Source organism: Phyllostomus discolor, chromosome 6 (genome assembly GCF_004126475.2).
Source record: "Phyllostomus discolor isolate MPI-MPIP mPhyDis1 chromosome 6, mPhyDis1.pri.v3, whole genome shotgun sequence".
In the NCBI taxonomy this organism is placed as follows: Eukaryota; Metazoa; Chordata; class Mammalia; order Chiroptera; family Phyllostomidae; genus Phyllostomus; species Phyllostomus discolor.
In genome coordinates, this window is record NC_040908.2 from 154,684,150 (window position 1) to 154,695,412 (window position 11,263).

Below are 11,263 nucleotides of genomic sequence, written 5' to 3' on the forward strand. Positions count from 1 at the left end.
CAGAGCACGTCCCATTGTCACTAGTGCTGGAAGAGAACTTGGAAGGGACATATGGAATAGGGTAATGGGGGAGGAGTGCTTTGTTACATGTGGCAGGAGATGCCTTCCCTGAGATGGTAAAATTTATATGGAAAGAGACCTAAAAGATAAATAGAAGGAGCCATCTGTGTGAAAAGCTGGAGGAAAATGGGAGGGGCTGGTGTCTTCGAGAAGGATCAGAAACCCAGGGAGGCCGAGGCTGCCAGTGAAAGGAGGAACTGGCGTGGGTTTGGCTGGAGAGGAGGCTGCCAGACCAAGCTGAGGGAGTGGACTGGAATGCTAATAGCACAGACTCCAGAATCAGACCGGGTTGGCTAGGACCCGGCTCCGAGACTTCTCTAGCTGCGTGACCTTGGGGAAGTCACTTGCCCTCTGAGCCTTCGCTTCCTCATCTCTAAGTTGGGAGCCACGTCTATGTCCTTCACTGAGTTGCTGAAAGCCTGAAGTATAAAGTACTTAGAACAGAGCCTGGTGCACAGTAGGTGCCCTGTAAGGGTTTGTTTTGCTAGGACTCGTTCCACACTCGGTGCGAAGCTGTGGAGGATTTTAATCTGGGAGAAGAACGATCTGTTTGTCTTTAACGGATTTTTGGCCACCGTGTGGGTTATCAATAAGAGGAAGAGTTGGAAAGGATCCCGGGCATCATCCACACCAACACCTTCCCCCCAACCCAGTGGTTCTCTCTGGGAAGGGGAGGGGACAGAGCCCGAAGAGTCACCACTTGTACAGGCAGAAGAATGGCTGTCCCATAAGTGCACTGGGCTGGACAGAAGGTGGAGGGGCAGCTGGTCACAACTTCTGGAGAAGGTCACATCAACCCCCCCCACCCCCTACCCCCCACCCCAGCAGTGAGCCCTCTGTTCCCACTCCCAGAAGATGCCAGTTCCCACATCCCGGGGCCCAGCTGGCTTCTGTCCCTGCCAGTGTCAATGTCACTTCTCTTGGGTCGTCAGTGCCTCAAGGGCAGCAGCCATTTCCTGCTACTCCACTGTACAGTGACTGACAGGCCCACGCAACTGGGTCCCGGAGCTTTTGAATAATTGAAACAGGAAGGTGGAATCATAGCATGTCAGTGCTGTTCCCGGGACTCTAACCTCTATCAGGGATCCAGGGGGCCCTGGCAAGTCCTTAAGTCATGGCCCTTGGGGTGGGGGGTGTGGGCAGCCTTCCTCAGACACTCCAGCCAGCCTCTTCCCCTCTGGTTCCCCAGAGGACATTTTTGCTCTCCCCACCTTGAAAATGCATCTGGAGTTCACAGCCTCTGCGGGCAGCTCCTTCCAACCCCTTTGCTGCCCTGTTCAATGGGGGCACCACCCATTTCCTGCCCGGAGGGCCTCTGCAGATGAGCCAATGCATAGGCTGAAAGCCCTCCCGTCTCCAGGGGCATCTCCGGAGCTGAGCTTGGGGAGGCCACCGCAAGCCCCCTGGCTGGCTGGGCTGCAGGCTGCTGGGAGGGGCCGGGATCTTCATTCCTCCCCCAATTCGCCTGCCTCGCCGGCCCCCAGCGCTCTCTGTGCAGCTGCTCCCGGCTACAGTACCCCTGCCCTCTGGTTCTCTGTGGACGTCCCCTGGTCCGCTTTGTCCGTGCTTCCCCTACACCAGCCCATGACCCCTCCTCCCCCCACCTTCCCTTCCCTTTCACTGTCCTCTTCCTCCTCCCCCCAGTTCTGCAAGCTTCTCATTCGGTCTCCCCTCCTTTTCCTCCCAATTCCTTTCCCATTCCTCACAGCCCCCTTCCAAGTCAGCCTCGGAATGCCGGACTCACATTCTCACCCCCACCCCGGCCTTCCCTCACTCCTCCCAGCCCCGCAGGCTCGGCTCCCAGCCCCTCTCCTTCCACTCCCAGCCCTGATTCCTCCCCAAGTCCCCTTTCCCATTTTCTCCCGCGCCCTCCCCTTAGCCCTCGCGGTCCTCGTTCCTCTGCTGTCCAAAGTCTCCCATCGCCTAATTACAGCCCCCTCCCCCAGCCCGCCCCGTTTTTCCGGGCCCCTCCGCCGCCATGCCCCCGCCCCCCGCTGCTGTGCAGAACCACGGCGGCTTCACCCCATGTCGCCCCACCGCCGCAGCTAGGGAGACCCCACCGCTCCCGGGGAGGCCGCGGCGCCGCCCCGCTCACCTGTTGGGCGGGCTGGAGTACGCCGGGTCTCGCCTTCTCCGGGTCGGGGTCCCGGTCCCGCTGCAGCAACCCCTTCTTGGGGTGCATGTGCCTACACAGGCAGGTGACCCCGCACAGCGCGAGGATGCTGGTGGCCGTGCCCAGCGTGGCGCCCAGCGCGATCACAGGCACGGACAGCACCATGGTGCCCGCACCTCGCGCGGGGTTCGTCCTGCCGCCGAGCACCTACCACGACCCGGCCCGCCGCGCGCCGCCGCCACGCAGCTCCGAGCTCCGGGCGCGCCAGCAGCTCTCCCGCGGCTGGAGGGGTGGGGAGGGAGGGCGGCTGTGAGGACGTCAGAGCAGGGGGCCGGACCGAGCGGCGAGTAGCCTGCACTCAGCCCCGCACCAGCGACCACCCCTCCCCGACAGCACGTGACCGGACCCCCCACCCCAGCAGGAGCCGGAGCCTTTCAAGCGGCTGGAGCCTGGGGATTGTCTCAGGCCTTTCCTTGGGCTTTATGTCTGAGGGCACTTGTGCCTGAGAAAAGCAGGGAGTCGCACTGTTGTAGGAAGAAACACGGGGCTCGAACCCCTGTCTTCGGCTCCTTCCGGATACCTAGGGGTCACTTGGTCAGTCTATTACGTCTCCCTTGATTCACACCCCCTGGCAGAGGAGGAAGTAATGTTTGTTCCTCCAAGGAGCTTTTCAAACACAAGCACACAAAGCTGGAGATTTCCCCTCTCCCAGACTTGAACTTGCCAGGTGTTCGCTCAGGCCAGAGGCAGGCGGCAGGGCAGAGGGACCTGGTTGGGTGTGTGGGGTTGAGGCTGCACCTGCGTCCTGGTGGAGATGGTTGCAGGGATTTCATTTACACCTGCCTCTCCTTCAGCCCTGACCCGTTAGTTCTACCACCTACCCTGACCTGCGGGTGTTCTCACGTCCGTTTACTGATGGGGAACCTGAGGCTGAGAGGGGATGTGAGGCAGCGGGAAAAGTCCAGTCATCCTGAACCCAAATTCAGGTTTGCAGGTTCAGGTCCACACCTGACTCTCGGAGAAAGGACTTGCCTTTGAAGGACAAAGAGTATCAAATGCAGCGGCGGGGAGTCGGCCCTTGACTGGACAGGGAGTGGGGCGGAATAAACGAGGCAAGCGCAGAGGGGACATTAGAATTCCAGACATGAGGATGGTCCTAGATCAGACAGCAGCGATGTTGGCTGCTTCCATTATGTGGGGTGTGTAATTCGGCATTTGTAGGGAGTAGGCTGTACTCTAGGCGTGCGGGGCATGCGCGAGAAGGCAATTCCGTCCACAACAGGATTTCCCATTTCCCACTCGGCAGAGGACTCCTAAATCTGTGATGGCTCCCCCAGGCCTTGTCTTCTGAGCTGCCCGAGTGACCACCGCCTGGTACTCCCCAGTGTCTCAGTTGTCCGTCCCTGCCTGATAAACCACTGCCAAGGTCAGGGGTGTCCACCACCACCCCCCGCACCCCCCTCACAGGACAGTTAAAAATCCTTATATAATTTTGACTCCCCCAAAACTTAACTACTTACTAATAGTCTACTGATGACTAGAAGCCTTACCATTCACACAAACCATCAATTAACACACATTTTGTATGTTATTGGGTTAGCCAAGAAGTCTGTTCAGTTTTTTCTGTAAAATAAAAGACACTTTTCATTTTTACCAATCACTTTATTGATTTGGATATTTTGAGTATGTCAGCTATCTCCTGCTATTGGCTTCTAGTGAGTAGAGGCCAGGGGAGCTGCTAAACATCTTCCAATGCATAAGACGGCACCACAGCAAAGAACTCTTTTCCTAAAATGTCAGTAGTACCAAGAGACTTCACAAACCACTTTTGACATTTTCAATCAGTCACAGTACCTTCTCCACACACGGCAGGAATTTTTTTTTTGTATTTCATTTGTATTTTTACCTTTCTTGAAATAAGAAAGCATAATATCTTAAATTGTGTATTTTCTTTAATCTTCAATATTAAAATGGCTGTGCAAAAATTCACCAATTTTGATAAGTTTTTTTTAAATGCACATTGATGGCAATACCTGGAAATCTCCAAGTCTGGCCCTAGTAGCAGCCATCTCAGATTACTTTATAATTCAGGGTGATCCTGGCCAAAACACAGGTGGGCCCTGATCTTGGCCTGCACCAACCGAGAAACTCCAGGGGTTAGTACACCCCGTGGACAGCTATAGACCATGTCGGAGCACCACCACCCTGTTCCTGCACAGCTGATCCTCCATGGAGGGTGGAGGTTGGTAGTCAGTGGTCACAGCCAATCCTTGCAGCTGACTGGCCTAGGTAAATCCCTCCCATTGATCTGCCAACAGCAACCAAGGCTCAACTACAAGAAGAGAGTGTACTCAGCCCAGATGAAGGGCGCACCTCAAGGACCCAACCTGGGTGATAGCAGAGGCTGTGCCACTAGACCCTCCAGGACTCCCACTGCATCAGCCCACACTACCAACACATGGAGTCAGAGCAGCTCCACCTAATGCATTGAAACAAACACGGGGAGGCTGCCAAAATGAGGAGACAAAGAAACGTGATCAGATCAAAAGTCCAGAAAAAGAACTAAACAAAACGGAGATAAGCAGTCTATCAGGTGCAGAGTTCCAAGCACTGGTTATAAGGATGCTCAAGGAACTTCGTGAGGATCTCAATAGCATAAAAAAGATCCAGTCAGAAATGAAGTGTTCGCTAATTGAAATAAAGAACAATTTACAAGGAAACAACAGTAGAGCAGATTAAGCCAAGGATCAACTCAATGATTTAGAACAAAAGGAAGCAAAAAACAACCAATCAGAATAACAAGAAGAAAAGAGAATCCAAAAAAAATCCCAACAAGGATAGTGTAAGCAGCCTGTGGAACCACTGTAAGCAATCCAACATTCACTTCATAGGTGCCAGAAAGAGAAGAGAAAGAACAAGAAATTGGAAAACTATTTGAAAAAATAGTGAAAGAAAACTCCCTAATTTGGTGATGGAAACAGACATGCAAATCGAGGAAGCATAGAGAATCCCAAACAAGATGGATGCGAAGAGAACCATTCCAAGACACATAATTAAAATGCCAAAGGTTAAAGATAAAGAGATTGGAGGGTGGGTGTGGGAGAATGGGTGAGAGGTGAGGGTATTAAGAAGTACAAATAGGTAGTTACAGAATAGCCAAGGGGATGTAAAGTACAGTATATGAAAGGAAGTAGCCAAAGAACTTACACGCATGACCCGTGGATATGAACAAGGGTGGGGGAATTGCCTGAGGGAGTGGGGGGTGCTGGGTGGAGGGGGGCAAAGAGGAAAAAATCATATCAGTATAGTATAGCATAATGAATAAAATATAACTAAAAAATAAAAAATAAAAAATAAATGCACACTGATATGACAGCTGTCACAATGCAATCTAACCAAATTGTTTTGAATGAAATTAAAGACAACTAAGCACTATGAGAGCCATCATACAGAGAAAAACAAATGAACTTTTTGGCTAGGCCAATACATGTATTATATACTACATTCTTACAATAAAGTACGCTAGAGGAAATAAAATGTTACTAAGAAAATCATAAATAAGAGGAAATACATTTATTGAAAAAATACACATATAAGTGTACCCTCGCAGTTCAAACTCACATTGTTTGAGAGTCCACTGTATTTTATTTCTTCTCGTGGCTTTATGGTCTGACTTGGCTCAGCTGGGTGGTTCTCCTGCTCAGCGCATTGTCTTCTGGGACTGTGGTCCCCTGGGCCGGAATGTCCACAATGGCGTCCCGTGTAGTGAGCAGGTGGTGCCGCCTGCCTCCAGGAGCGCAGGTGGGCTGTCGTCCAGTACACTTTGGTTCTCCCAAGTGGCTGGAGCGTCTCACAGCCTGGCAGCTGGGTTCCAAGAGGAAGAAAGCAGAAGCTGCCTGTTCTCCTGAGGCCTGTGCTCAAAAGTTGTAGAACATTGTTTCTTTGGTCAAAGCAATAGCCCTCCTCTGATCCTTTTCCTACAGGACACCTAAAAATGATGTTTCTGAAATGCAAAGCTGATGCTGTCACTCACGTGCATAAAAGCCTTCAGAGATTCTCCAGAGGTAAACTCGAGAGCCTCCCATTAGATCCAGAGCCCTTTGTGACATGGTCCCTTCCAATCCCCTCAGACGCTCCTCTGCATACCTCCCAACGTGCCCTTGAGCCCCAGCAGCTCCCAGGGACCCGGGTTTCAGTCAGTAAGTATCTTTAGAGCCACTCACGGCTATATACAGCAGGCACTCAGTAACTGTTGAAAGGGTGAATAACTCACACGATCATCTTATGCAAGACTTCCAGTGACTTGGAAGGAGTCCCATTCACTAAATAGCTTCATTTGACTAAATAGACTTTTCCAAGTATTTATTTTGTGCCTGCTGTATGCCAGGCACATTTTTCTACTGACCTCGATTTGCAGCCAACAGTGAAGCCAAAGCACCTCAGTCCCTGGTGGTAGCCTTGGCTTTGTCTCTCACAAGAGCTTCCCTGGGAGGTTTTCTTGGCTCCCGGGCCTGGCAATGCAAAACGTTCTGGGGGAATAAGAGTTTTAATTAATGCTGTCATTCCAGCGCTCCCATGTCTGAGCCGCTCCCCCCGGGAGACCTCAGTGCCATGTAGCAGGATCCAGAGTGGGGGTGAGGGGAAGGATGAAGAACATTTAATAGCAGACATTTTCTGATGGGGATCAGAAACCTGTCATGTGGTCCCTTGTTACTATGGTTACTGGGATGAGAGCGGCGGCAGTGCCCTTCATCTGTAACGGGAAGAGGGACCCCAGCCCAAGAAGAACAGCTTGCCTTTTGCCTCTTTCACACTCAGTGAATCCCTGGCAGGGCTGGGGTAGACTTCAGGGGGTTTGAAAGCCAGCAAAGCCATCAGGACTCTAGGTCACCTTGGCTGCATCTCATGGAAGATGTGACTTTTCGCTTCTTGGTTATTGATATCCAGGCAGTAGCCTTTAATGACAACTCTCTAAGAAAAGGCATTAGGGAGTTCCTTTGAAAAACGAGATTGTCTTTACTGAGAAAGGCAGTTGACAGAGTCAGCAGAGTGGAACAGTGGAGACAGTCAAAGGGTGAGCGCTGCAAATGATTGGAAATGCTGGGGCTGCCAGATTGCTAAGGGTGGACAGAACAGAAAGCCTGCGGGGACTTCTGGGAGGCTGAGGATCTCTGAAGGTTCCCCGGCCTCTTGACACAATATCACCATTGTTGCTGTGATTGATATTTTACTTATTGGATGATTAAATAATCTGAGTCACCACTCTGAATTTCAAAGGTATTAAAATGCTTTTATCTGGGGAAAGTGCTTCAAGTATAGAAGGTTCCCATATTCAGCAAACATGCATGGTATCTGCCTATCATGCTGGGCAGGCAGGAGGAATACATACAAGCAGAACTGAATTTTAACACTGGAAGGGTTTCAGCGATCGCTTTGTGAAATCCCTTCATGTTACCAACAGGGAAAACTGAGGCCCAGAGAGACTGCAGCTTGCCCACAGGTAGAGGGAGTGCATGACAGAGCTGGAGAGGTCTTGTAGGTCAGGGTAGGTTACGTTCTGCTGCAGTAACAACCTCCAAATCTCAGGGATTAACTCAATAAAAGCATATCTTGTTCCTATCACAGTTTAAGGAGGGTCAGGTGACTCACTTGAGCATCTCATCTCCAACCAGTGCCTCAGGAGTCTGGGCTTTTTCTGTCCTGTGCCCCCTCTGCTTCCTGCCATGCAGATGGAGAAGAGAGTACACTGAACGCCACCCATGACATTCCAGGGCTATGCTGGAAACAGAGTTCATAGTTTCACCCCACGGCATTGGTCAGAACTAAGTCACTTCACAAATCAAGCAACAAAAATGACTGGAAAACATAGAGGAAAAACATGGGCAAAAGCAGTCTCTGCCCCATAAACCAAAGCTTAGGACTTCTTGCCCATTGCACATTTCTCTAACCCATTCATTAAGGAGACACACTTTTTGAGTTTACACCATGAACGAGGCACTGCACTGAGGGAGGAAGCCAAGATGCTAAGCAACACCACTGGGCAGGCCAAGCAGCACAGGCTCAGGACCAGGATTGACTTGTTCTGACACCAGGAAGACTTCCCAGAGAAGGCAGCAATCGGATTGAGGTCTGAAAGAATAAAGTCACCTTGGCAAAGAAGGGAGGAAGGGTATTTGAGGCCCAGAAGGAGCACGTGCGAGGACCCTGTCATGGAGCTTGCACAGTGGGCACAGGCAGCAGTGTGCTGGCCAGCCAGCTCTCTGGGGACGGGGGCAGAAACCAATTTTTGGCATTTGCTGATTTCTCTGGTGTAAAATATTAACACCATGGTCGATTTCCAGCTACCAACCAACCCCTGAATATTTACCAGTTGGCTCTGTGAATGGTAGCAGCCAGCCCCAGCACATAGTGGGGAAAAACTGGGAGATGAGCCTGAAGGGAAAGGCAGGAGCCGGACGACAGGACCTGGAGCCTTAATGACATAGGCCACTGGGTGTGTTTAGACGTGGGTGCACGATGTGATCAGCTTGGTGTTCTGAAAAGATCCCTCGCTGGCTGCAGTATGGAGAACAGATCTGAGGGGGACAAAGCGGACACTGGTGGGCTAGAGAGGAGGTTGGAGCAGGCATCTAGAAGAGAGACGCCAAATCTCTCTCAAGTTGCAGGTAGGCATGTGAGGAGCTGCAGTCACTGATGGCACGAGGAAACGGCAAGGGTGGCGGGCAAGTCACGTTCTGTCTCTGCCAGACACTTTTCAGCTCTGTGCTGTTACTCTCTCATTTGATGACTCTGTGGTTCTCCAGTCTGGACCACGGCTAACTGGAGGTTCCCCAGGTCCTGGGCTTTGCCAAGGACAGGATGTGCAAGAGCAGGCTGCCCGGGATTCGGGGGTGGAGATCCGGGGCCCTCAGCAGCGTGAGGTCCACCAGGAGAGCTGAGACACCGGCTGCTGGGCGAGGAGGCAAGGAGCGAGGCCTCTGCCAGTTCCCCGGCTGCTGGCTCTGAGCCATTCTGGGGTCTCCTTTTAAGGCAGAAAGGAGAAAGGGATTGGGTCTGGGGCCCCCAATACAGAAATTCAAGGTAGAGAAATGTTCTAGAATTGGAGCAAACTGTGGCTAGTCGCCACCTGCCCTGGCAGGCCATGTCCAGCAACCCAGTCATCTTTCAGACCCAACCCTCTCTCATTCTGTGTCAGCACAAAATGGAGTGTCACAGCCCAGTTCTCAGAGGTGTGACCCCTCACCCCCATCCAGTTCCTCTTAGAGCCCAGCTCGAGGCCGCCTTTAGCCCTAGGTCTCTGGAACTGACGGAGATTACGGCACTCGGGGTGGTTTCACCTGTCAGGCTGGGAGGAAGATCAGTGCTTGTGCACATGGGATGCTTAACTCTGTGTGTGTGTGTGTGTGTGTGTGTGTGTGTGTGGTGGGGGTGGGGTAGGGGGCATAGATCCCTGGGGCAAGCTAACGAAAGCTATTTCCTTTTATAGAAATGAGTTTAAAAGCAATACATACGAAATTTTGTATGTACCCCTAAATTGTTCAAGAACCACCTGATGACTCCCAGAAGTTCGTGGACCACAGATGAGGAGTCTTTAGCATGACCGAAAGAATAGTGAGCTTTCTGTGCTGAAGGCTGCACGATCCATTGGCAGGTAACCTTAATTTTTCTGAGACTTAATTTCCTGATCTGTAAAATGGGGATAATCGTCTCTACTTTATGGAGATGCTGTGAGGATGACTTAAAGCACAGTGCTGTATGGATAATGGAGGACTCTCAACTAATGTTAACTTAAGAAGAAGAATAATCCCATTTGCAGCAGACTTTTCCATTTTTTTAATGCAGCCACTTAGTCTAGTGAACAGGGTCGGTGTCACAGCCCCGCAGGTGCGTGTGGCTCTAGCTCTGCTACATGTTAGCTGGGAGATCCTGGACGCATTAATCAGCTTAACCGTCCGGGCTTTAGCTTCTTCATTTGTAAAAGGGTGTGCTGTCCTGTTTGCACAGAGGGGGCAGTCATACCCTTCCTGGGTCCACATCCCTGGCAATATTATGACTTTGCAAAGGCGGGGTCTATTGCTTCACCCCTTAATCTGAACTGGCCTCGTGACTCGATTTGGCTGGTAGACGGAGGTGGAGGTGACATTGTGCCAACTCGAAGCCGAGGCTTAAAGAGACCTTAGATGCTTCCACTCTTTCGGGGAGTCCTGCCCGGCCACCACGTGAGGAGGGCCAGGGAGCCTGCTGGAGGACAAGACCACGTGGCTCGTTGTCTCCATCACCCCGGCCCACAGCGGCCCATCCCCCGAAGAAGCAGAGCTGCACAGCTGATGGGCAGCACATCACAGGACACGGCTGAGCCCAGCTGCAAGCAGAACCACCCAGCAGAGCCCCCCGAGGGGCCGACCACAGAATTAGGAGCTAAATTAAAATCATGAGTCATTTTAACCCACTGCATCTTGGCATGTCTGTTACACATTGAGAGCTGACTGAAGGATGGATTTAAATGGTAAATGAGGCTGTCCAGGTGGTGCAGTTGGTTGGAGTGTTGTCCTGTGCACCAAAACATCGCAGGTCCGGTCCCCCATCGGGGTGTGTGCCTGGGTTGCAGGTGTGGTCTGGGTTGAGGAACATGTGGGAGGCAACCAATACATGTTTCTCTCTCTCTCTCTCTCTCAAAAAGTCAATAATAAATAATTAAAAAATTAAATGGTGAATGACAGTCCAGCAGTCACAAGATCACTCCTAGTATAGGTAAGCTACCAGGCACTGGGCCTGGTACACACAAGTTGCACAATAAATGGCTTTGATAACTGTTCTGAGCCCCACAGGCAGCCTTACCAAGCATTTCCAGTAACGCCTGATGGTACGCCAGCCCATCAGTAATTGTATAAGAGTCGGTCTTGGGGACCTCAACACTCAGGAAGAATACAGTCTCTGCTCTCTGACCAACCTCCACGGAACCACCTCTCCAGCCTGGCCCACACTCTCCACTCCTTCTGGAGAGCTCACCACCTGACGCCCTGACCCTGACGCCCACAGCCTGACACAGCCCCCGGACCAGCAGGCCTCCCCCTAGTCACCCTCAGCCTT

General features: G+C 51.8%; 1 protein-coding gene across 1 annotated transcript in view; it reads right to left on the bottom strand.

The window, feature by feature from the left end:
• The window catches only part of SYT13 (synaptotagmin 13), a 37,690-nt gene extending 35,257 nt beyond the window's left edge, over positions 1–2,433 (bottom strand). Inside the window, exon 1 of the mRNA XM_028516226.2 lies at positions 2,156–2,433. Coding sequence (XP_028372027.1) covers positions 2,156–2,338 — 183 coding nt within the window. The 5' untranslated portion in view covers positions 2,339–2,433. The remainder of the gene's footprint in view (positions 1–2,155) is intronic.
• Between the last annotated feature and the right edge of the window lie 8,830 nt (positions 2,434–11,263).